The sequence below is a fragment of the Phaenicophaeus curvirostris genome, chromosome 2 (assembly GCF_032191515.1).
Source record: "Phaenicophaeus curvirostris isolate KB17595 chromosome 2, BPBGC_Pcur_1.0, whole genome shotgun sequence".
Taxonomy (NCBI): Eukaryota; Metazoa; Chordata; class Aves; order Cuculiformes; family Cuculidae; genus Phaenicophaeus; species Phaenicophaeus curvirostris.
This window is the reverse complement of record NC_091393.1, coordinates 120,525,237-120,550,356: the sequence shown is the minus strand read 5'-3', so window position 1 is coordinate 120,550,356 and position 25,120 is coordinate 120,525,237. Positions and strand designations below refer to the sequence as shown.

Sequence of the window (25,120 nt, the reverse complement as noted above, 5' to 3'; positions counted from 1 at the left end):
AGCCTCTAATCTAATTCAGAGTAGATGTGGTAACAGAAATGGTATTGAACAAGTACTGGAAGGGGTACATTTTCTACCTGCCTATTCCTCATCTGTTAGGGTTGCAAGGAATTCTGGGACAGCTGATGATCCTTGTTGACCTCCAGCTGTTATTCCTGTTTCTAGGGTATCTAGTGGGTCAATGCTAGCTGGTCTTGTTTAACTTGATGGTGAGGAATCTTAACGGAGGTATAAAAGTATAGATTCCATAGGTTATTTCACTAGAGTGAAATACCCTCATGAAGAACTGGATATCCAGGAGATTCAGGCTCCAGAAAGAGTGATCCCAGCCTGCTTGTTCCTCCTTCAGCTTCAGAGACACAATTAGAAGCAGTAGGTGGGGTGAGGGGTCATGGTAGGCTGTGAGATCCAGGGATCAGTAAAAGCAGACCAGTGGTTGGATGAGAAACCAAGGCTGCGCTGGCAGGACGAGTCTGAAGCGCCAGAGACGACTGCTGAGAAGCAGGATCAGAAACTAAGACTGAATGCCAGTAAGAGGGGCGGGTAGCAGGTTTTTGGAGCAATCGTCGTATCAGGATGGTATCTGGAGCTATGGAATAGCTGTGAAGGTTTCCTCTATAGCAGATGCATGTGGCAGGCATTAGCAGGGTTCATAGCATCAGTTCTTCAGCTCATTGAACACTGGTGGCTGGCTGCAGCTTCTGTCTCGAGTCAATGCATTCAGGCTGAGAGGTTGCTGCCTTGATCTGTCAGAGCCACACGACTGATTGGTGTCATGCAGTAGCTGTGCATGAGCTGTGCCAGCAGACATTCAAAAAGCTAACAGATTCCTTGAAACCATTCCTACCCTTGCAAGTCACAGATGGGCTTTTGACCTTCCTCAGGTGGTTTTTTGAGGATCCTAACCACGACTGTTCTCCACAGGGCAAGTATCTATGAAGTATTTCCAGATCAATGACTGTCAGACTGGAATTGCCAAACCAGAGGGAACAGCCACCCAAACTGAGACAGTCTGGAATCCGAGGGCCCTGTCTGTGTATGAAAAGAGCTTCTCAGTTCCTGTGCTTCTGCTTCTGTTTTGATTGCTAATACAGTTTCTGTTTATTTTGGAGAGTGTAGAAGTGAGAAATGTTGATTCATCGAGTCCGGGCTGTGTCTCGTTGGAAGACTCCTGGAAAACCACACTTGTTCTAGAGGCAAACACAATGTCATTTCAGTAGCAGAATCCCTTTATGAGCCTCTTGGAAACAAATGTTTTGCATGAGGACTCATTTTTTCTTGTTCCGAATTCATTCGAACAATTTATCCTACATACTCTTTGTGGTGAACTTTTCTTGAGGAAGCCCTTTCTTGAGCCTCATTCAGAATCCAGATGGAATCTGAGTGCTGGTTAGAAGCTGCAGAGGTTGTAAATGCACGCACAGGTAAATGTATTGAGCAGAGCACTGTGCTTCAGCCTTCTGAAGCTGGGAAGATCATAGAATCATAGAATCATAGAATAACCAGGTTGGAAGAGACCCACCGGATCACCGAGTCCAACCATCAGTGTCATTGAGAGCTTCCAGCTGGTGTTTCTGTCTGTTCTCCCAAACAATTGTGCTCTCCCTAATACAGTGTATTGTCCTGGAACAACAAAGCAGCTTGTTTTCTTTCTTTAAGAGATGACTTCCGATATTTACAGAGGAAGAAGGATAATTTGGTTAAGTAAAGCTGACTGATAATAGGGTTGTTGAGTACCTCTCCTCATCTATAGGGATTTTTTTTCCCCTTCTGCATCTGAGCAGTGCCAAGTTTTGGTCTCTACAGTGCAGGAGCAAAGTCAGAAGGCTGGCTTAGTGTAGTAGGGAGGACCTGAAGGTATCAATCCAAATGATCTTACTGGGACACATTTGCTTTCCAACTGATTGAGAACATAGCCATGAGAAGAACGTGCTTGGGAATTTTTCATCTGCCTATGTAGGACAAGAAAGAAGAAAGAAACAATTCCTTTCCTGACAGCATGTCTGAAAACTGGAAGTGGAATGGTTATTTAATATGTTTGGGGTTTTTTAGCATTCTGATTCATAGATTTTCAATGCTGGTAGGTGCCAGTTCTTGATGCAATGCATTTTTTTTATTCTATGAATAAGTAGACACAGCAGACAAAGCTTCAGGGCGCTGGGGTGTACTGTGGTCTGTTTTGTTCTCCCTCTAATAGCAGGATAAATAGAAGTATTTTGAGGCCTATTCTCTTCCATCAAGCCTCTAGGAAAGAAAGAACAGGCGGAGGGGATGACTGAGCATGGAAAATTTTATTAAATGGCTCGTGGGTTTCCTCTTCATGTGAAATTTCCCTGAAAATTTCCCCATGACTCACTTCCTTCTTGATTCCTTTTTAAGTCCAGAGTTTGGGCTTTTTTTTTTTGTTTGTTTTTAAGACAAGTAGGTAGCTTTTTCCTGCCCAGCGTGACATCAATTTTCCAAAGGTGTGTATTTGTTGTTCTCTGTCTTCCAAGTGCTTGGACATTGCAGTCTCTTCTCCACAAGGACAGATGCCCTCTTTCCTCCAACTTCTTTTTTAGCCCATGGGCAAAGACGGGAAGCAAGGAATGTATTTCCAGAGAAAACAGATGTTTATTTCGTAAAGAGATTAAACTGACTTATTCTGTAGGCTCTCTCCATGGCACTAATGGTGTAATATCTCCTAGCTGGAAAAATAGCTACATCTGAAGCCGCTTTGGGATACTTGAAAAGAAGTTGTAAGAACAAACTGGAAACTGAAATCCAAAATAATCTTAAAGTAAAATAGTAAAAAAGAAACTCGTACCCCCTATCTCTTCCCACCACGGTATAACCGGAGAGATCTTTCCTGCCTTTCCTTAGGGCTTTTGTGACACAGGAGCTTGCACGTACTGAGAGAAAGCAGCTGTTCCTCGACTGCAGCAATGCTGACTTGGTTCTCCTTTCTAAAATGAAGAGAGTTTTCTATCCTGGAATTGCGAAATGTACTGCGGCTCACTTTTGATTTAGGTTTATTTATGCATTTCCATGCATACGGTGTGAGTGAATTTGTAGCTTGCATTAAAGTACATCTAAGTACCCATTTGTGCTAGTAAGTGTTTGTTCAGCCAGGTAGGAACCTTGAGTGAAAACTCACTGCTGTGTTTGCTTTTACAGCCCTGGTTTGTGTTTGTGTCTCTGAATGCAGCCATTGCTGTAAGTCCAGGTTCTTGTGAATTCGATGCATGCTCAGGAATTAGCTTGAATGGAGACCAATACGGCTGTTCAGAAACTGGGAAAAATTATACAGTGAATGTGACTGTCATGAGAAAAGGAAGATGCCTTTTGGAATCGAAGGGACACTTAAAATGGTACCACTTTAACAACTGTACAAAATAGTCCCTTATTAAGGACTGTCATGAGAAAAGGAAGATGCCTTTTGGAATCGAAGGGACACTTAAAATAGTACCACTTTAACAACTGTACAAAATAGTCCCTTATTAAGGACCAGTAGCCTATTCCTGATATGTTATCTAGATGAAGAGTATGTACAAGGCAGGAGGGTGAGGTACAGATGGCATCAGTAATGGATTGCGTTCTTGGGACTCTTGGAGGGCAACGGGTTAACTTCACAGCATGGGGAGCAGGTTATTACTCTGTCTGGTGCATTTCTTATCTGTAGGTTACTCTCTTCAATTTATTAGTTTCTCTTGAAAGCACAACTGGTTAACGGAGAATTCTGGTGGTCCTGTTGGTGCTTGCCCAGTGTGTGTCTGGCCTGGGATGGTTTTTGAATACATGGATGATATGGGAAGTAAGTTTGGCTGATCAAATTCAGCAGTAACGTTCTGTTTAGCTGTCTATGATCTGTTATGATGTTTGTCCAGTCTTCTGAAATGAAGATGGCAGTTTCATGTCCAGCTTGCAATTATCATTACGGAAGCAAAATCATTAAATTGATCTATGGGGCAACAGGATAACCATGGGAGGTGTCAGCTATCTGTGTGCCAGTATTTTCAAACAGGGCAGTTTGTGGAAGGCTGTTCAAGACAAACTGCTGGCTCAGTGAACTTAATGGAATAGCCTGCAAGAAACATGTAATTAAATGATCCAGCAGTATCTTCTGGCTTTGAACTCTGAGGAAGACTAGCACATGACAGCTGAAAGATAGTCTGAATCTCACACATTTTCCAAATGGCTTCTGGTGGCATTGATGGCAGAACTTTCTCTTGTGTGTTTAAGTCAGCAGGAGCAACCTGAAGTAAAAATGAAGAGGGAGCTGTTTTGCAGAGCACTTCATTTTGCAAATGGTTCTTTCATCACTGAAGTGTGTTACGACTCTGCGTGTTTAATAATTTCTTGTATATAAAGAGAAAAATGGTGATTTTCATTGTCTTATCTTACCCTTTCCTTACGCAAACAGTAGCAAGTCTGGTAACAAAGGCCTTGAATGGGTCCTTAAACCAGGTTGGACATGCTGAATTGCATTGAGTGCTGAACCTCTGCTCCAAGCCCTAGGTTGTGTGGGTGCATGTTCTCATAGGAGAGCCTTTATTCACAACAGGAGACCCTTCCAGGGCATCCTGAACCTTGTTTCTTCCCATTTCCCAGAAGAATGTGAAAACGGATTGATTGCCTGCAGTGTCATTTACATTTGGAGGGTTCTTGTGCCACAGGGATGTAAGGAGAGGGAGCATCCCTGAAGTTAAGCGTTGCTTTAGGTTTTCCACCTGTGACTGCAAGTTCTACACTGAAGTTCTAAAATGTTAATGCCTTGTAGATAGATGCCCATGAAAGTGAGCTGTGGGCGTAGTTCTGCTTCACAGGAATAAAAAGTGGAGTTTTATGACATTGGATTGGATTGGATTGGATTGGATTGGATTGGATTGGATTGGATTGGATTGGATCGGATCGGATCTGTCTGGTAAATGGAGTGGGATGGGATGGGGAGTGAGGGGATCAATCCAGTGGCTTAGCTGAAGGTATTTCTGTAAATGCCCAGAATGAAACGCAGGAAATCTTTCCTTGGTGGATTGGTACTAGGCTTGGCAAATTCAAAATTGCATATCGTAGTTTTGATCCAGATTCCGTCCTGTTTTGCTGATAGGTAGCATACTAAAGCCATATTTTTTTTTCAGTTTAATCTTTTCTCTGAAAGATTTGAAAAAAAATAAACACTCAGACCCTTCCTCCAGAAGTACAGTGGTAGTGTAATATACATACAGAAGAGGTGAGGGCTGGCTGAGAGGGCGATTCTTCAAATAACTTCAATTCCTTTGACTTCAGTGTCTGTTTAATCTAAATGTGAAGAAGTATGTTCCTTGACATCGGCGCATCTTGCTCCAGAAGCTGCTTGTGGTTTGATGTTTCATCACAATGATGGCAGCTGATGTGTACTGCCAGGCAACCATCGCTTTGTCTTCCTGCACTCAGGCTGTTCCATCGAGGTACCTCTAAGGTGAGAAAATGCATTTTTAACAAACCCTGTCATTGCTGCCTGTCAGTGAGAGGTCTGCATGTGGGAAATGCTTACCCCATTTGCCCAGGCATAATTGCTCCTGTTTCTGTGGAGCAAAGTTTAATTTAAAAAAAGGGATGAAATAAACCCAAATACTGGAATCAGATGCGAGTTCTGAGGAGAGGTTTTAACAGTGGCTGATGTCAATTATAAAGCTTATTTTTAAATACTGCAGTACCTCTAGAGCAGCGTTTTGCTTTCTGCAAGGAAATCGATGGGGGGGTTCGTCTGATGTTGTTAGAAACTTATTTAGAAAATGGTTTGTTCCATTATAAAACTTTGATGCGCTGAATTTTTTGGTTTTATCCCCTAATGGTCTTCCTTTCAAAGCATGAACTGCAGCTTCACGTCCACATCCTTTGCCTAGTGGGACTATATCAAAGAGCAGGACATGCTGGGGCAAGTGCAGGGCTACCCCTCTGCTGTTGTACCAGCCAGCTGTTTCCAAACAGAATTCCAGGGTACTCTTTGAACAGGTATCTTTATTAAAAGCTTGAATTACTGTAGGCATTACTAACAAGACCTTTCTAACTGTTGATATAGAAAGGTGTTTACATTTCCTGATAAGTTCCAAACAGGGCAGAGGGAGAGGAAGGCTTAAAAAGTAGTTTCATGACTGTTTGTCTTCAGTATATTTTTCTGAGTACTCTGCTTTGATATTCTCCTCAATACATCAAAATTAGTCATCAGATTGAATTGCTCAGCAATCCTTGACATTTCGCCAATTGATTGATTCCTGTTACCAGCATTGCTTTAATAATAGATGTTTTGTCCAAAAAGAAGAGGTCGTTTTTTTGTGGAAGCCTCTTTTCTTGCTGTAATGGTTCAACAGACTGTTCAGCTGTGGCTGAATGTGAACGGAAACGCGCGTTGTTGTAGCTTGTATCTAGGATGGAAAAAAAATTTCCATATAATAAATCTTAGATGTTGTTGAAAACCCTGCACTCAGCAGGAATCCACGTTTCCTCAAGTTGTTTTCAAATTTTCCCCATGCTGCATTTCTGAAAACTCCTCTTCACCCAGCCTTGCCCTCTGTAGTGAGTGAGACGGGCTGTGGGAAAGAGGGGAGGTGGAAAATCCAGCCTCATATACGCCTGAGTCAGTCCGTTAATCTTCTGGGTTGTAATTGCCTTCAAATTGCCTTCGCTAGAAGGCGTGTTGTTTGGCTCACTTGCTGTGGTCCAGGGCTTTCCAATAGCTCCAGGCTTTCCCTTTGACATGATATCCGCCTGCATTCCCGCTGCTGCCTCGTTTGGGTTCTGTCTGCCCTCTTTCCCTGGCTGTTAACCCGCAGCAGCAGCAGGTAAGGAGGAGTTGTGTGAGAAGAGTGTTTGGACTGGTAAGCAACTTCATGCAAGATTAAAAATGGGATGTTTTAGCCTTGAGATGTGAGCTTAACCGGAGTTATCTGTGTTAATCCAGGTATAACTGGTACTCTGACAGCCAGGGACTTGTCTCACAGCACATTTAAAGGTACCACAGCAGATGAGACAGATGAGAGGGAGGGGAAAGTGGAATGTTGTAAGGATCTATTTTTGATAGCATCATAGAATCACCAGGTTGGAAGAAACCCACGGGATCATCGAGTCCAATGATAAATCCATGATTGATAATTTCCCCAGTAAAAACATCACCTCCGCAATGCCCATTGTGATGAACTCATGAAAGGCATTTCAAGAGCTGGGAATTCTTGTGCAAATGCAGCTGGGAAGGTAGATGCACTTTCTCAGATCTCGCCTTAGCTGGCTACCCAGGTACTTCACTTAGTGAGCATATTTCCAGCTTGAAGCCAGCTCCTCCAGCTTCTGTCTCTGTGATATTAGTGTGTGATGATGAGGAATAACACAGCCTTTCCAGCAATTCTGTGATTATGTGTTACCTTTTTTCCTGAAAGGTCAAGGCACTCGGTAAATGGGGAAGCATATGCCAGGATGTGTCGTCGCTTGGAGATATCTGAGAGAATGCTAGATCTTCTTGAAAGAGAAATTCTTGGTAGTGAGAAGAGGGGGAAAAAAAGCACTTAAAACAAATTGGAAGATTACGAGCCTTAAATCTGTCTGACCCTAAAGAAAAGTCTAGATACAGCTGATATTAAACATATTCTGTGACTACAGAAACTGCTGGGAGAAGATTCCTGGTTCAGATATTTCTGGTAGCATGATATTGCACAGCCAAATCTGGATAATATCTTCCTTTTTTGGATAGAATTTATCTACTGCAAAGACTGAGTCACTGCATTTCCTTTAGATTCCTCTATTATTATTATTTCTTCCAAGGAGGAGAAGGGATGCCAATAAATAACCTTCTCTAGGCTATGTCTGTCATTTCTCCCCTTCATCTTCCATGTGGTAGTTTGTTGCAGGTCAGGGTGTTCTTTACCCCAAGCTATGATCAGCGCAGCTTCCTTAACTATTCAAACAATGATGACAGTCTTTTTTAAAAGTCCTTCTGTCTTTCTGTTCCTTTCTCCTGTTACTTTGCAGCTTTTAAGGCACTTTGACAGCAGCAGAGGTACCAAGTCAGAGCCTGGAAGCTGTCAGCAGGGCTATAACAGCACAGTGAGTGTGTGGTTGGGGGGGGTTCTTTGTGGTTCTTTTGGGGATATCCTTCTTTCCCTGGCTTGGTCACTTGCTGTCCTGCAGTTATTTCATGGATTCTGGCATCTGTGTCAGCCACAGCATGTCTGTCTAACAAATCTGCAACTGCCAAAGGTGTTTGTAGCTGACTTGAAACTCACTCTAACATTGACTTGCTCTTCATGATGGGAAATGCAACACCTACCAACTGCTTTTAATGCTTTTTTTATAAGCTCCTTTCAGTTCTGGCAAACTTTATTAGAAACAGAGTTTCTGGTTCAAATTAGGTTTTTTTTTTACATAATACAAAGCTAAAAATCTACACATCGTATTCTTAGATGTTGCTTTTGTCCGTCCTGGCAGGTCAGTGAAAAATTACATAAGCGCTGGCAGACAGCTTCGCGGTGGCTGCAGCCTGGAATTACTTTATTTAGCTGCTCATATTGGTACTTTGTTGTGGGATAAAATGACCTTGCTAAATATTCATGCAAAACATTTTGTCATCCATTTGTCACTAGTGCTGGATCCTTTGCATCTAAATGCAAAACACTCTACAGGTGAGGTTATTTTCCCGTATGTTTGAGGGACCAAATCCATTCAGTTCTAACAAGAAACATGAATTGCGTCATTATACTGTACTGGTAGAATATTTTCTGGCTTTGAGAACACTTTAAAAATGTGATGTGTTGTACAGGATCAGACTCAGTAGTCCCGGAGCAAGAGCGGAGTATCCGCCTGAGCCTGCCCTGGTGCACAGCCTGGGAGTCCCTGCTGGGACACAGAGCCTGGAGTGTGAGTCGTCCAGCTCGGCTGCATCTGCCCAGGCAAAGCTGACATCTGTGCACGGCACCAGGCGAGCGCTGAGGAAGTGTTTACGCAGCGGAATGCAGTGATCTGTTAGAAATGGCTTTGAAGACCTGAATCGACTTGAAGCCCTGCGGGACATCCCTTTGGAGTCTGTCGGAAGAGAAGCTTCCCTTTGTAGATTATGGAAAGGAACAACCACAGAGCTGAAGACAGGGTTGAAGCTACAGTTCTTAACATTGGTTTGCGATGCAGTTGTAGAAATACCCAGGGATGTGTTGACTGATCCGGCGCAAACAAGGTTTGAGGGCTAGTCCCTGGAAGGCTCTGAGGAGCCCAACAGAACTTCAGCTGTCACTGTGAGCTCCTGAAGCAGAGGTTATTCGGCAGCAGTGGAACAGTAGTTTGGCAGTGGGTAGATTTGGGCTACATCGCTTCGGTGGCGAATCTTCACCAAGAGAGAACAGATTAAGCACAGGATTTCATGCCCAGAAACGGAACAAATACAAATAAACTGTTTCCGCTGCTTCTAGTGGGGATGAAGCATGGTTCATCCTTCATTGTTTCTCCTTTGCTCCAAAGCCTGTCAGGTAACCACTCTGTCATTCTGTTCTGCCTGCTTGGAGAGCAGCCAGCGTGTAGGCATAGCTCACTAGAAACTTCAATTTATGAGGCTTTTAGAGTTGTTACAAACGTGATGTTTGCTGATGTGTAGGTATGCTTCACAGTGTTGTGTGTTCCTGATGCAGAGGCAGCCCTGCAAATCTGAAGCTTTCTGAAGTATGGAATTTTCCAATTCAGTGGCTAGAACATTTTTAACGTTATTTATAAATGTTTTTTTCTTTGATATTTGTCTTGGAAATATACTTTTAAAAGCCTGAGGCAGTTGCACAGACTCAGGCTTGGCAGAGTTATATGCAATTGATAATAGCAATTTATCTTTATTAAAAAAAATAAAATAGTGACAGTAATTTGCCTGCAGGCACTGCTTTCTGTCTCTCGTGTAAGCATGGCTTAGCCAGAATGACTTACACGGTAGGGAAATGAAGACAAGTCTCTAATTTTCCTTTTCAGCCCCTTAACAATTCCTAGAGTTGATAAAATCCCTGATCTGATCTTGCAGTTGATTCTGGATGGAGCTTCACTGACTCAGTAAGTTTGCTGTTGGGATTTTTAGCGTGGGGCCTGCTGAGGCTTTCTAGCGTGTGATGTGCTGCTGAGGGAAGGGATGAAGGAGTTTGGGGATTGCTGTGGTTTCACACCTATTTGCTGTCACAGTGCAACAGGTATTGGAAAACCCCTGACTGTAACGTTACCTATCCAGGACCAAACTCAGTTGTCGCACTCGCATTTGTAGCCCACATTATAGTGGAAAAGGAGGAATTATTTGGGTTAACACGTTCCATTCTAAAACCAAGAGATGTTTCTGTAGAGGTTGGCTAGGAATACAGCACTCTGGCTGAAACGTTCTCCATGCTGGACACCATGCTTAAGGCCTCCAAAATTCTGCTTTTGCATCCCCCGTTTATATTTTCATTGTTGTGCTCTTCAGAATGATATGAGTTGGGTAGGTTTTCTGTCTTGCTGTTCCTGTCCTAGCCATGGTTGGTGGTTTTCTCAGCTTGTTGAACAGGCAATTTGAATTTTGCTCAACACAGCTCTTCTGTGTTCCTTTTTGTTGTTTTTCCGATGAGAAAATCCTCTTCCAGTGAGGGTGGAAAAGCCATAGGAGATCCATGGATGTGTCCTTGCACAGAAGGGAGTTGGGACTTAGTGCTCTGTAAGCAGATTCAGAAGTTTGTCTTGGAAATGGGGAACACAGCAAAGTTAAGAACCTTGGTAATCCAACACTTAAGTTGCGCCTTCAGGACCTGTTCGTGTGTCAACAACCCAGAGAGCTTCCACCATGCTCAGGGAGGGGTTCTGGTTCAGTGCCAGTGGCAGGGATTTTAGGATACTCCACTGACCACTGTGCCAATTGTGCCTTTGAGTAATTGTTCTCCAGCAGGGAGTCCTTGGTTTCCCTTCCCCAGCTGAGAATTTTACTGTGGAACGGGTACTTCTGAAATTATAAGTGCCACACTCTCTCCAGGATAGCTGTGACTGTCTGGGATGCTTTATGCAAGGGGAAAAGTTGATTTATTAGTTTATTTGTAAAGTCTCCTCTTACAAAGTGAGGCATTTTATCCGTTTTTCGTAATTTTCCCTTGGATTTGTGAGCTGTCGAAGCTGGTCAGCTTCTTTGGCTGTTACAGGCTTTTAATACCAGACCACTTGGATTTGCAGCTTTGTTTGTGAAGCAGAAAGGGCCTGGAGCTGGACCACAAGTCTTACTCCGTATACCCAGTAGAGCTCCAGAACAGAGCACGGCTCCACGTTTGGGGCGAGGCTGTGGTCTTATGTAAAGACAGGGGATGAAGGGGCTGGAGGGACAGCCATTCTCCATCTGCTGAACCTGGTTTTGAGGGCTTGTCAGCCTGCGTAGTATTTACTATGGCTTGTGGGGCTGCAGTAACTTGGGGGACAGTACGGGGAGCAGCTGTGTGCGTGGAAAGCCATGAAAGAGTTGTTTGCAATTATTGGTGTCTGTGCGATACATGCGTAGTAAAAAATGAAATAGCTTTTGGTCAAAAAAGCTCTTGTGCAGTTCTTGTGCCGTTCTTGTGGAGCAGCTCAAACTGTCAATTCATCTAGATTTTCTGAACATAGTAAAGAATAAAAGTGAGCTACTTTTCCATGTATCAGTTTTTAAGGAAACTGCGGCAGCTCTTCCTTGATACTGTCTTACAAATAATTTTATACCCCTGAGCTCCTGCTCTCATTCAGGCTCCGCTGATTGTTTGGAGCAGCTGTGGAAGAGTACGAGCAACAAGACTGAAGCAGCATCAAACTGATCTGATGTCGATACCTGGACTGAGTTATCTGCTTACAGTATATAAAGGCCAGGCTTTCTGCATCTGGAAAGACACAATTACTTGAAGAGCAGATTAAATATTCAATGAAATTTATTATGGGGCTATAATAGATTAAGTCTTGGCAAATACAAGAGATGATAAATTATAAGACGCAGCAGTAATTGTATTTTATTTGTAATACTTAGGGAAATTGCTCATTAAGTGCTGTACTTTTTATTTTGTGCATATGTAAGCTGATACCTGCGATGCCGTTAGAGAGGGTCAGGGATGGGGATTGTAATGGTAATGATCTTTCATTGCCTAATCCTATATTGTTTTACAGTACACGTGTTAAATATCTTAAGGGTATTTCAAAACAAGAACCAAAGGAGGGAAGTAGTTCTAATAGTCAAGCGCCTGTTTCTTCACGTTTTTTCTGTGGTAGTGATCTCTGCCGTATTCACGTGTTCCTTAAAATACTGATGTTCCCAGGAGAAGGATCTGGAATAAGAAGCACTTTCTAGAGTGGTCTGTGGAAATGAATGGAATTTCTTGCCTGTGTGGTGTGAGTTGTAGGCTAGAGTGGATATCTGTGCAATTAATAACTGCCTCTCCTTGCCATTTTTGCCCATGTAACCTCTGCTGCTTCTGCACCTCTTTTAACTGAGACACAAATGAGAAGTTATGTGGTCAAAGGGATGGGGGAAGTTGTAGACCTGGAAATACAACTGAGTCGGTCTACAAAAGCTTGCTGTGAGCAATTTTCTTCTTAAAATGCGGTGCTACACAGACACTGGTTTCTACCTCTGAGTGCAAGAACCAGTAAGAATTTCCTTTGAAATGTTATGGAAAACAAACCTTAGGATGCTTAAGCAGAAAAGCCTGGTGATTCGTTGGACTTGAAATGTTCTACTGGGATGTTGTTTCCACTGAAACGTGCATGGCCGCCTGTCCGATGGTAGTTGAGAGCCCTGCAGGATTTGCCCTGCAAGCTGGGAAGCATTGTCCTTACAAACTGGTGAACAAGGGAAAGTCTGGATCATTTGTTTGGTTGCTTGTTCAGCGGACACCAGGGAAGCAGCTCTGTTCCTCTCCTGCCTACCTCCTTGAAGTCAAATTCACTTCACCCAGGTCAAAAGTTTGAAAAACTCTTGTGAAAATTGTCTTCTGACTTGGGAATTATGTTTCAGGATGCAAAGCTGAATACAGGAGTGGAAATTTCCAGCTCACCACTTTAATTTGCCGTGCTTGGAGGAAACACAGAGCTAACACGAAGTCTGGTTGCGGTGCCCTGCTGCTGTTCTGTTCTGGTGAGCTGCTTGAGAAAAGGCATCACGGGCTGCCTCCTCTCTGCTCGAGTTTAATTGAAGGTAGTGGTTAACTTTTCCGCTAGTGATTGACTGAAAGGAAAATTAAACCTAGTGCCTCGTGTTCTCCATTCAGGTCCTCAAAGGCCATGAAAAGTTCTGTTGCCCATGCTGGCTGAATAGAAGCACGTGGACTGGTAATGACACAACGTCGTTTTATCGGCACTGAAGAGCATTTCTTGATGTTTTCAGCAGCGTACTGAAACCTGATGTGCTGACTGTGTAGGATTTAGTGTTTCACCAGTTATCTAGTTGTCTATAGTTTTCCAGTCATCTATAGTTTTCTAGTTATCTGGCTGCTGGGTCCGTGTGCCAGGTAGCATTGCTTAGTGCCAGACTGAAGGTAAATCTGGTTTTACACTGAACTGGGGGTATGAGTTAACTTGTTTGTACAAGAACTTTGAGTTGGCCAGGAACTGTTAAGGAAACGTGAAGCATTTGGTGCATCTTGGCTGCTGTGAAACTTCTAGATCTTTAGTTTGAAAAGGTTTTTGCTTCTTACTAGACAAACTTCTTTTGCAACCTTTGCCCACTTAGAAGCCATAGGAGCAGCTGTGAAGGAAAACTGGTTTTGTTTTAGAGAACCAACTGTTTAAAACTATGTGAGATCATCATAGTAACAAGGTGTGGTTTAACTGTTGTTCCAGCTGTACCTGAATAAAAGTGTGTAGGTGATAAGCAGAACAAGCCAAAATCCCATCACTAAGATGCCTCTGCTTTGTGTTGTGTGCAAACGCAGTGTTTATGTTGCATATGAAAGAATTTCAAGAAGATATTCTAAAAAAAGTTGAAACTTGTGAAAATGCAACTGTTTTGGAAAGTAGTTTGGCCTGTTGTAACCAAGAATTTTTAGAATTGACTGAAATATAAAACAAAAATTGTGTTTTAAGAATGGCTGTTTCCCGTTACCTGGAGACAGCACGTGTTTTCCTTCTGCTATGGCAACGAGCAGATGTGAAGTGCTGAACCCCAGTAACTTGGAGTTCTGCCACCCAGCAGATGAAGAGCTACCAGCTGGTATGAGGGTGCTGGCTTCCTCGCTGGTTGCAGCTTTCGTCCTCAATCGTGAAATAGCTTTTCCTGTCTCCCCGCAGCCCTGACCCGCACAGCCACAGCACATGGGAAGCGGCTTTAAGCTGCATCCAGGCCATGATATGCGGTAAATCCAGCATTGAGAGTGATTGCTGTGTTGGGAAGAGAGAGCTATCAGCAGCAAAGGAACACTGCTGTACTTTGGAAATGCTTGGATTCTGTTATTCAGGCTTCCTGTCATATCCCTTAATTGGTTTCTTCTACTCTGACCTGAATCAGCTCTGATTTTCTTTGTTTTGAGAATTTTCACAGTTGTTTTGGATCATTTGGATCATTGGAGGGGAGACCTGATTGCTCTCTACAACTACCTAAAATGAGGTTGTGGAGAGGAGGGTGCTGGCCTCTTCTCCCAAGTGACAGGGGACAGAATGAGAGGGAATGGCCTCAAGCTCTGCCAGGGGAGGTTTAGGCTGGACATTAGGAAAAAATTTTTCACGGAAAGGGTCATTGGGCACTGGCAGAGGCTGCCCAGGGAGGTGGTTGAGTCACCTTCCCTGGAGATGTTTAAGGGACGGGTGGACGAGGTGCTGAGGGACATGGTTTAGTGACTGATGGGAATGGTTGGACTCGATGATCCGATGGGTCTTTTCCAACCTGGTGATTCTATGATTCTATGATTTCACAAGTCTTCATCAAGTTGTCCTTTCACTTTAAAATTATTTGGTTGGTTGTAATCTAGTTTGAAGTTGCAGGAATGTTTTGCCTTGATTTGTGGCTGTTAAATCTCTTGCTGAATGTGTGTGTGACAGATTTGGGATAGCTGAGATGCATCTATGAACATTCTCTGTTTCTAAGATGTCTAAGGGCTGAGAGATGCAGAGGATGATAGTGGAGTCCACTCTTTGCTCTCTTTGGTAACAGGCATCTGGGAACTCCTCAGGTGACTGATGCAGTGGTGAACTGGGTAGGGCAGTGCGCACACGCACATGTGTGGAATCCGGTGTGGCAGGACTGGGAAGCTGAGCCCATGTCCCAGCCACGCCGTCCTCACCATTGTGGCTTTCCTTTCTGCCAGGGCGTGTGACCACTTGGAGCTGCTGCTCTTCGCCAGCCCAAACAAGCTGGTACTGGAAGGGGGGAGTGGGGTGTGTAGGAAAGGGGATTTGCTGGGCCAGGGTGGGAGATGGGGCATGTGGGGCTGGGAGAGGGGTTGGGAAGGGGAAAAGGTGAAGATACAGAGCTGAGCAAAGACCAGCAAGAGAGGCTTTGTTAGGCACGTTGTGGCACTGTGTGATCGTGACTGTGCTGCCTTAGAGGTAAGTCAGCTCCAAACTCTACTGGAGCTTTAGTAGGACACAGATTTGTGACTGATTGCTTTGTCTGACCAGAGCTGGCTCCATACAGACTTGTGCACTGTACTGCCAGCTGAGGAGGTACTGAAGCTGGCTCCCTGTGGACCTGCATGTATTAGAGAGGGCGCATAGATGCTTTTAGACGTGCCCAGGTCTGGCGAGTAGGTCACATCCAGCCTAGGGCTGCAACCTCCCCTGCCCTCCCACCTCTGAACACTGGCAGAGCGGAGCAGCCCGAGGCGTGTGCCGTTGGCAGCCCGCGGCATGAGTACAGGCATCCTTGGCTACTGGCTGAAATGAGATTAAGTGTAAGTGTGCGTAGGCAGAGGCATTTTAAATCCTGTAACCTGTAACTCCGCCACGTGAACCCACAAATGAAAACAAGTGGGTTGAGCGTGTTAACAGTTTCATCTGGTGCTCACATGAGCTTGCAGAACGCTCTTTCAGAGGACCAGCTGGCTGGTTACCCTCTCTGTTGTAAGTTCTTCTCACTGCAGTCTTACTCAAGTCTATGAAGAGGGAGTTGTTTTTCTGTTTTGTGGGTTATGTGCTATATTGGGGTGGAGGTAATTCAGAGTCTATCCATTATTCTAGATAAATGTGTGTGTATGTGTGCAGAGATTGGTAATGTGTTATATATAAGCAATATGCAAAGTCCGGTATGTATCACACTTCAAAAATGTAGCTGCAAGAGAGATAAATGATGATTACAAACACGCATGGTATCTCTTGTGTCTAGAAATAAACTCTGTGGTGTTTAACCCAGTGGAATGCAGTGTAATCTATATGTGCATATCCTGCAGTGTTAAAGAAAATGCTTCTGGGGTGCAGGCTGAGAAGGAGAAACTTCAAAACTTCCCTGGGTCTTTTCCATAGCTCAGGTATCTCATCTGAAGAAAAAAAAAAACCCTGAAACCAGAATGTTTACAAGTCTTTCACATAAAATAAAAATAAAATAAAAATTTGGTTTTTCTTAAATATGTATCTCTTTGCTGTAAGTTGAGTGTGAACTGCGAAAAGCTCAGCCTGTAGATCTGTGACCGATCTTGCTTCCCAGGAGTCTGGGAGGGCAGCAGAATGGTGCCTTCTCTCGTATGCTCTGTGGTTGCAGTCAATACGTGGAGCAGGACGGTGCAGCTCTGCGGCCAGCGGCAGCCCCTCTGGGCCCAGGGCTTTGCCGGTGGAATCCCAGTAGCAGACTGAGTGACCAGGGATGCTGAGCAGCCTTTGAGAGGACCAGCAGGGCTGGCTGGAGCTAAACAAACTCGTGTTTCCTGGCTGGTAGTGGGCTTTCTGTCCATGAAAGCTGGCCCTAGATGTTTCCAGTTGTTTTGCTGTGCCTGCTCCTCAAAAAAATGCTTGATTGGATCAAGCACATGGAATTTTAATCCTCCCTACTGCCTTTGCTGTAGCTCTTGGATCTTGATGTATCAGGAAAAGGCCTTCTCCTCTAGTCCTGCTGCCATCAATGTTCTTTTTTGTCCTCTCTGTTGTTTCTGTCCTTGGCTGGGTTTTTCTTTCTTTATTTCAAGCTTGCCCCACACAGGTCTGCATTAACAATATGAGAAGGTAGTTGGGGTGTTGTTTCCTCAGTGCCCTGCTCCTCCAGGATCCCTTGGTATGTCCAAACTGATCCTACTCCGTGCGTGCATGTGTGGATAGCTGGTTATTTAGTCCCTGTGTTTGGCAGGAAAGTACCCCAGGGTGTAAATTTCATAGAATCATAGAATCATAGAATAACCAGATTGGAAGAGACCCACCGGATCATCGAGTCCAACCATTCCTATCAAACACTAAACCATGCCCCTTAGCACCTCGTCCACCCGTGGCTTAAACACCTCCAGGGAAGGTGACTCAACCACCTCCCTGGGCAGCCTGTTCCAGTGCCCAATGACCCTTTCTGTGAAGAATTTTTGCTGTGTTAAAATCCTTCTGACACAGCTATCAGCAAACATTTGTATTTAGAGTTACATTTTTAGCTATAGTGCAGCAGTCAGGCTAAACACAACTTCCTATGTCCTCCTTACACTAACAGATTTCCATGGCCCCTTCTCTTGGCTTGCCTCCAATATGTACAGTTTAGGAAATAGTTTAAACCTAAAAGTATCCTGAAATAGAGCTTCTTTCTTGTTACTTGTGAACATGAAGAAGCAGAAGCAAATTCCTGTGCTAGCAGCACCAGCTTTGCCATTTCTTGACTTTTGGATACTTTGCTGTGCAAACATTATTGCTATGGATGTTGCACAAAACATAATTGAGATAAATCATGTACGCTTACAGTACACAAGGCTTAATGGATTAGTTTTCCATTGCCCATTTTGAAATTAAAAACACACGCTTCCTGTTTTTCTCATTCTGAAGCCGTGTCTGCCTGAGCTCTTGTAATTTCTAAAATAGCCTGTCAAAAAAGGAATTTGGTAAAGTGACCAAAAAGTGACTTCTACTTAACCTTTGCTTTTTTAAACAATTGGCCGGGCCCCAAATTGACAAACCCAGACTATTTTTAGGCATTAATTTAGAGAATTGATATTTCCACATTTGCTTTGTCATGGCTGGTGGTAGTCGCTGAAATGTGAAAGCTCGTATCTGTTTCAAACGCTTGGTGGATTGCTGAGTACTCAGCCGTGATGCACTGAGCAGCTCCGTGCACTGTGTATTTCCACTGGTAATGAGGGAATCGAGCTGATAGCACAGGGCTTTGTGCTCGAAGTCTAGACTAGTGTCTTAAAATGCAAGGGCTGTTAGCTTTTTGGTGGAGTAAGTTGGAAAGTAACTGATAAGGGCTGCTGAAGTACAGCACGCTTTGTAAAGTTACAATTTTTTTAAGCCAGGAGGCTTCAGTTGCTGCTTGCCTGCCCTGCTGGGATGGTGTTTGAAACAGCTGAACAGTCTTGCAAGGGTCAATGTTTTCTGGAGGAGGTTGCATGTGGACCCTTGTTGGGTGGGGCGGACGAGTTTTTTCAGCACAGTGTTCAGCAAGGAGAGACAGCATAGAGAAATAGAAAAGCCAAGTTCCTTGTCTTCAGAAGATGCCAACATGAGTGCTTTGCTAGTGATGGAGGTAATGTCTGAAATGTTTAATAACCTAGGTTTTCTCTTGTATCGCTCTTCTGTACCTTTGGGTAATAGGAAGGGCTTGCTGAAGGCTTTAGAGTGGAACTACATGCTATAGTAGGTGGAGGAAATGATGATGTAGCTGATGCTTTTATGACCTCTTTAATATCCCACTGCTCCTTACAAATCACTGGGTTTATAAAGTCACTCTCTTCTTGCTGCCTGTGAGGCAGAATATTTTGGTTGTGTTTGCTGTCATCACCTTTTGTTAGCCGTGGGGGAAAAAGGAAGGATTACTGCCTCAAACTGCACTTACGGACTTGAAGAGTTGTGTCATTACTCTCAGTTTTACTCTAACATAATGCCATCTCTCTTTTCCAGAGCCATGGTGTCATGGAAAGGGATATACTTTGTACTTGCACTGTTCTTGGGAAGTTTTTTTGGAAGCATATTCATGCTTGGGCCCTTACTACCTTTGATGTTCATCTCGCCAGCCTGGTATCGCTGGATCACCGATCGCGTTGTGGCCACGTGGCTCACGCTCCCAGTGGTAAGTTGCAGTTTGAGCCAAGCTCTGGACTACGGTCCATAATCCCATGTTTAGTTTGCTCGCTAACACTTCGGATTATATTTTAAGTTTTGAAGTTTTTAATGCTTTTGTCAGAACAGGACTTAATGCTCTTTCTGTGCTCCATGCTGCATGCTGTGTGCTTCTTCCTCAACTTCATTTATGTGTATGCCAATGCCACGTCTTAATCATGCTCTTGAAAAGGCCTTTACCTGGCATCTCCATCCAGTGTCAGGTCAGCGCTTGTCAGGGAAGAGCAGGGGAAGAAGGGCTAAAAGAGGAGGATTTAGGTTACAGACTTCCTCAGTGAGCCATCTTGTATACTCTTCCTTTTGACTGTGCTCCAACTATCTCATTAGGAAAATTATTCCCTGCCTGCTACAATGCTGTTAACCTTCATTGTTCTCTTACTTAGTCCTCTTAGAATTTAGTCCTGTAATTGAATTAGAGATAAATGATTTCAGGTGAGAAAGAAGAACTTCCCTTCAAAATGAAGTCTGCCTCTCTTACAATGCATCGACTTTACAGCTATTGGAGCCTGGAAATCAATAACCGGAGCTCTTCCCTGAATTGTTCCCGAGGAAAGTTGGTGTGAATGGGATCTGTATCTTCATCAGTTCTCTGAAAACCATATGGCTTTGTTCTTTAGGCCTGTAAAGATTGGTTTAACTTCTTCTGAAGTAAATTGCCATGTTGGCATAGAGAGATCTGTCTGGTGGGACAAAGGAAGATGTCTCTTTCTTATATATCAAATAGTTTCTACTTTCTTTTTGTCTCGTGTGTTTTAAAGAGTTGTGAGTTGTTTCATGTCCTCAAACTTTTGTCCTTTCAACCATTACTAAATATGATGAAATTAGGAGGGAAGAAAAACTTACCAGTAAAGGAAATGGTGGGATAGTTACTTCTTGTCATGATGAAATTATCTGAGTACCGGTAGTGTCACAAAATTAACCTTTTCTCTATCCCCCCATTTTTCTATAATCACAAACTCCCTCAAATCAAATACCAGTCTTTTCTGTGATTACTTGCTTAGGCTTTATAGTTCTGGATTGTCTGGACTGTTTGTGATAGTTTTTGCAGTCTTGAAGTTTGATTTCAGCCCACGCTGGACCTAAACCAAAATCTGAATATTTTTGTGAGGAAGATTCTGCCTGGTAAGAATCTCAGGGATTTAGGTTCAGGAAAGGGGTCTCAAAATGATCTTGCATCCAACCTTTTTGAGGCTCAGTCCTTGTCTGCATGAGGTTTGTGTCCTTACGCTTATTCCGTACTTATTCAGGAGAAGCAGGCAATTGAGTTTCTGTCTCCAGATCGTGTCTAACGTTGGAACCCAGAAGGGAGGCTCTGAACCTGACCTCTGTGGTGTGAGGAACTTCCACCTTCCTCACTCCTCTGCTGCACATTGTTTCCTTTCCAGGGGAGTCAGCAGGATTGGACAGGGAGGTGGGTCTTGCTCTGGTTTAGTTTGGCTCATACTGGCATTAGGGCATGCAGAATGGGGCATCTGTTTATTGGTGTCTTAACTAGATGCTATATATGTCATAAGAGGCTTATTATACTGCCAAAAAAAGCTGCTTCTCTCTCTTCTGGAAACAAGATAACTGCTTACCGTGTTGAGCCGTGCGACCTGTTCTGCTTTTGCACTGGTCCACAGTTACTCTTGACAGCAAAGCCTCTGTCAGAGCTACAGTGAGCTATTAACAGTGTTTGGCACGTGTAAAGCTTTTTGTTCTGAGATCTCCAGCTAAGTGCAATTAGGAGAACATCAGTCCCATTGTACAGATGACTTGAACTGCGGAATTTGTTGAGATTCTGTGTCACAGGTGGCAGAAATAGGAACAGCACAGAAAACTGGTTTATTTCCTAGATCTCTATTTGAATTCCCAGACTTTGCTGTTTTTGTGTATGTTTCTGGAGGAGGAATGGGTCAGAGAAGGTAAGGGGGGATTTTAAGTGCTTCCTTTTCTTTTTTTTTAATAAGGCCAAATATTGATTCCCCTGGAGGCCCAGTCACGTTTTGGTGGGTTTTTGCTCTGTGCTGGCTGGGTTGGATAGTGTCCTTCCAGTGTCCTGGCCTTAGGTCCTCATATCACACCTGCAGGTAATTCCTGTTGTCAGCCTCTGTTTCTTAGGATTTGTTGCCTTTCTGCTGGGTTCCCACTAGGTGTTAAAAGATTGCAAGGCGCTAGCATTCAGTCGTCCATATTTTTTTAATTATTTGCCTGCTCCTGGTCTTTTGCTGGTCTTTGGCTTTTTCACCAACCAGCTCTCCTCCATGCACATCCCTGAATAACTTGGGAATGGCCACAGACCATTTTCCATAGGCAGTTTGGATGTGGTGTGAACCAGAGCATGCCGAGGTCTCTGATGTTCTGTACAACTCCTCTAGCTGTACACTCATGGTCCAGCTATCCAGGTGATGAAACGAGGCCCTCTTAAACTCCCGCCTGCTTTTCCCTTCCAATAAACCTGCAGCCCATGGTTTATAACTTGACCCCCTCAGAGCCACGTTGGAGCAGATACAGCATGGTTCATATGTGAACTTCCAGTGTCGTGGGCTCTTCAGGAAAAATGCTGCATGGAGCTGGGTCTGCACCGCTGTGGTGTGTTCAGGCTTGTTTGGGATTGCTTTCTCTTAGCTGTTCTTTCTGCTGTTAGACTCTCCCATTTTTCCAGGTGGAAGTTGAACACGAACGTGTTGACCATTGAGACGCAAGAGAAAGTGAGACAGCTTCTAATGCCTTCCAGGCCTGGCAATATTGACCAATGGGTTATTGGTGCAACCAATCTCTCTTAGATTGCCTACCAAGTTATAATCCCTACTGATTCCCTTGCTTTTCTTCCTACATGATTCTGGACTGGGAAAAACAGGGAAAAGTAAGCTTAATGTTGGACATCGTAAAAGAGTGTTGTTTTAGAGACTGCTATTCAACTGTTGCTTCTGCTTCCATTAAACAGCAGATTGTTACTGTAGGAAAGTTGTCTGCTCCATTGGGAAACAGTCAGACATTTGTTTACTGGTAATAATGGGAGCAAAGGAGTGAACTGCTATAATTAAAATTAATTGTTATTGATAATGGGCAGATGTTTGCATAACATCTGGGAGTAAAACCATAATCCTGTGCTATTCCTTTTAGGCCTTGCTGGAAATGGTGTTTGGTGCCAAGGTGATTGTCACCGGTGATGGATTTGTTCCTGGAGAAAGGAGTGTCATCATCATGAACCATCGTACCCGAATGGACTGGATGTTCTTGTGGAACTGCCTGCTGCGATACAGCTACCTCAGACTCGAGAAAATCTGTCTCAAATCCAGTCTCAAAAGCATTCCGGGATTTGGTAGGTCACTAAACCCTTTAATTTGAAAGGAATATGTGTTTAAATTTTGCCCACAATGTTCATACTCCGACAAATGTCCAAGGTTTAGATTCTGTTTCAGTATTTTTTTAAAAAACTGTAAAATGTGTGGCAGATTCAGTGATTAAGCCGTAAAACCCTGCAGGGTGCCTGGACCACATCCTTAAGCATTTCTTTTTAAAAATACTACATGTGCTGCTGTTGTGTAAAAGTAAATGTATTTCTGCTTTACGTACTGAAAGCATTTTTCAAAATTATGAAAATAGATGTTTTCTGAAGTCTCTTTCCATATTTTGGTTTTGGTGCTGTTTCACCCCACATTGCTAATACACACATCAAGCTTCTTTCATCATTATCCCATTTACACTACTGAGAAGAATTAATAGAAATAAAAGTACCCTGTAAGCAACTGCAAAGTTAGCTAGATGGTTAGCTTTAATAACTGTAGTTTTAATGTGAGGGTGGTTATGCAAAACCATAGATTGGATCTATAGTGGCAGAGAACACAATTTGTATCCCAGATCCCTAAGTACCCACCACAGTGTATTTGCTTTAGGTACTTGGCCTGCAATGTTGTGAATTACAGCTTATTTTCAGTAAGCTGCTAATGTTGTGATATCAGTCACAGGAGAGGAATCCAGCTAACCGACATCCTTCACTCAAGCCAGAATTCGGAGTCCTCAAATTAGGAATGATCAGCTTTCTGTGCTGTCATGGTGTGCCTAAAAAGAGGCCTCAGAAACAGAACACATGGCTCTGTCTTCAGTCAGGCTGTGCTTTGGGTGGCAGATTCTTGCAAAAATAGACTCTATAGCCATGTGATTAGGGCACAGTTGGAAAGTGAGATTCTTGGATTAGATGAAGATTGTTGGGAAGTGAATCTGGATGATGTTTGGTGGGCAGTGATGTAGCAGAGAGTGGTATCTGAAGGGGAGAATCTGGTATCTCATCAGTAAGAGTGGAATTTCTCCTTCTCTTCAGTGGACCTGCTGTGCTATACGATAGACCTTTAGTATGTGCTGGTCAGATTTTGGCTTGTAAATAAGGTCCTCAGTGGTGCAGTTGTCACAACGGAAGGATGGGATGTCATCCAGAGGGACCTGAACAAGCTGGAGAAGTGGACCTGTGTGCATCTCATGAGGTTCAACAAGGCCAAGTGCAAGGTCCTACACCTGGGTCAGGACAATCCATGGTTTAATACAGGATGGAGGATGTTGTGATTGAGAGCAGCCCTGTGGAGAAGGACTTGAGGGTGCTCATTGATGAGAAGCTTGACTTGAGCCAGCAATGTGCGCTCGCAGCCCAGAAGGCCAATTGTATTCTGGGCTGCATCAAAAGAAGCGTGGCCAGCAGGGCAACGGAGGGGATTCTGCCCCTCTACTACTCTCTCCTGAGACCCCGCCTGTAGTGTTATGTCAAGTTGAGGAATCCTCAACATAAGCAGGATATGGAACTGTTGGAATGGGTCCATAGGAGGGCTACAAAGATGATCCAAGGATTGGAGAACCTCTGCTCTAAGGGCAGGCTGAGAGAGATGGGGTTGTTCAGCCTGAAGAAGAGAAGACTCCAAGGAAGAAATTATAGTGACTTTCCAGTACTGAAAGTGGCTACAGGAAAGCTGGGGAGGGACTTTTTGCGAAGGCATTTAGTGACAGGAGAAGGGGAAATGGCTATAAATTGGAGGGGGAAGTTTTAGGCTAGGCATTAGGAAGAAATTCTTCACAATGAGTGTTGTGAGGCACTGGCCCAGGTTGCCCATGGAAGTTGTGGATGTCCCATCCCTGGACATGTTCAAGGTCAGGCTGAAGGGGGCCTTGAGCAGCCTGATCTAGTGGGAGGTGTTCCTGCCCATGGCAGGGAGACTGGAACTGGATGTTCTTTAAGGTCCCTTCCAACTCAAATCATTCCATGATTCTTTGAGTCTATAGAAGTATTGATATATTGCCTAGATGTAACTTCTAATAAATCTTCACCTAATGGTAACCTCGCTTTGAGTTGTTGAAATGTTTGAATGAATATACTGTATTGCCATTTTTTCGCTGATATTTCAAAGGCTTGTTTTAACAAATACTTAATTTAAAACTGCGTGTAAGGTAAGGTTTATAAGGCAACTCTTTCATTTCCATGTTTCTGAAAACCTTGTTAGTAGGAAGCATAGCACCTTTGTTGTCATAACTATTTAACCATTTAGGGTGTAAAAAAAAAGTCTGTGAGGTATTATTTTCATCCAAGCGGTGTATGTGCTAGGTGAAGGGCAGAGCTTGGAATGGAGATGAATCTAGAGTCTTTGTTGTACCCTTTGGAGGTTGAAAGTGTAAAGGTATCAGATTTAGCAAGTCTGTTTTACAAGTAGGCAGTTATTTTCTACTTAATTATAATTGAAATCAGAGGAGTCAGTATTTCAAGGAGACACATTGAGTCATTTATCTAATTCCCAAGTTATTAATTCTTTGTATTCCGGTGTATGAAAAAGCTTCAAATTGATTAAAGGTGAGCCTTAAAAAAGAAGCCCCAAGGAAAACAGATGGTCCGTTCTTCCTGAAACTGCAGCTTCGCCTTGATAAATGTTGCTCAGTAAAGTTTTCAGAAAGAAGTATTATGTTTCAGCAATCTCAGTTTCAG

General features: G+C 43.5%; 1 protein-coding gene across 2 annotated transcripts in view; it reads left to right on the top strand.

Moving 5' to 3' along the window:
• Window positions 1-25,120, top strand: part of LCLAT1 (lysocardiolipin acyltransferase 1) — a 100,491-nt gene that overhangs the window by 12,428 nt on the left and 62,943 nt on the right. The window contains exons 1-3 of one of the 2 annotated variants that reach the window (XM_069850714.1): window positions 15,980-15,999; window positions 18,958-19,126; window positions 22,282-22,480. In XM_069850714.1, coding sequence (XP_069706815.1) covers window positions 18,962-19,126; window positions 22,282-22,480 — 364 coding nt within the window. In that variant the 5' untranslated portion in view covers window positions 15,980-15,999; window positions 18,958-18,961. Of the gene's footprint in view, window positions 1-15,979; window positions 16,000-18,957; window positions 19,127-22,281; window positions 22,481-25,120 lie in introns of those variants that run through there. The other variant, XM_069850713.1, reaches the window with a different exon arrangement.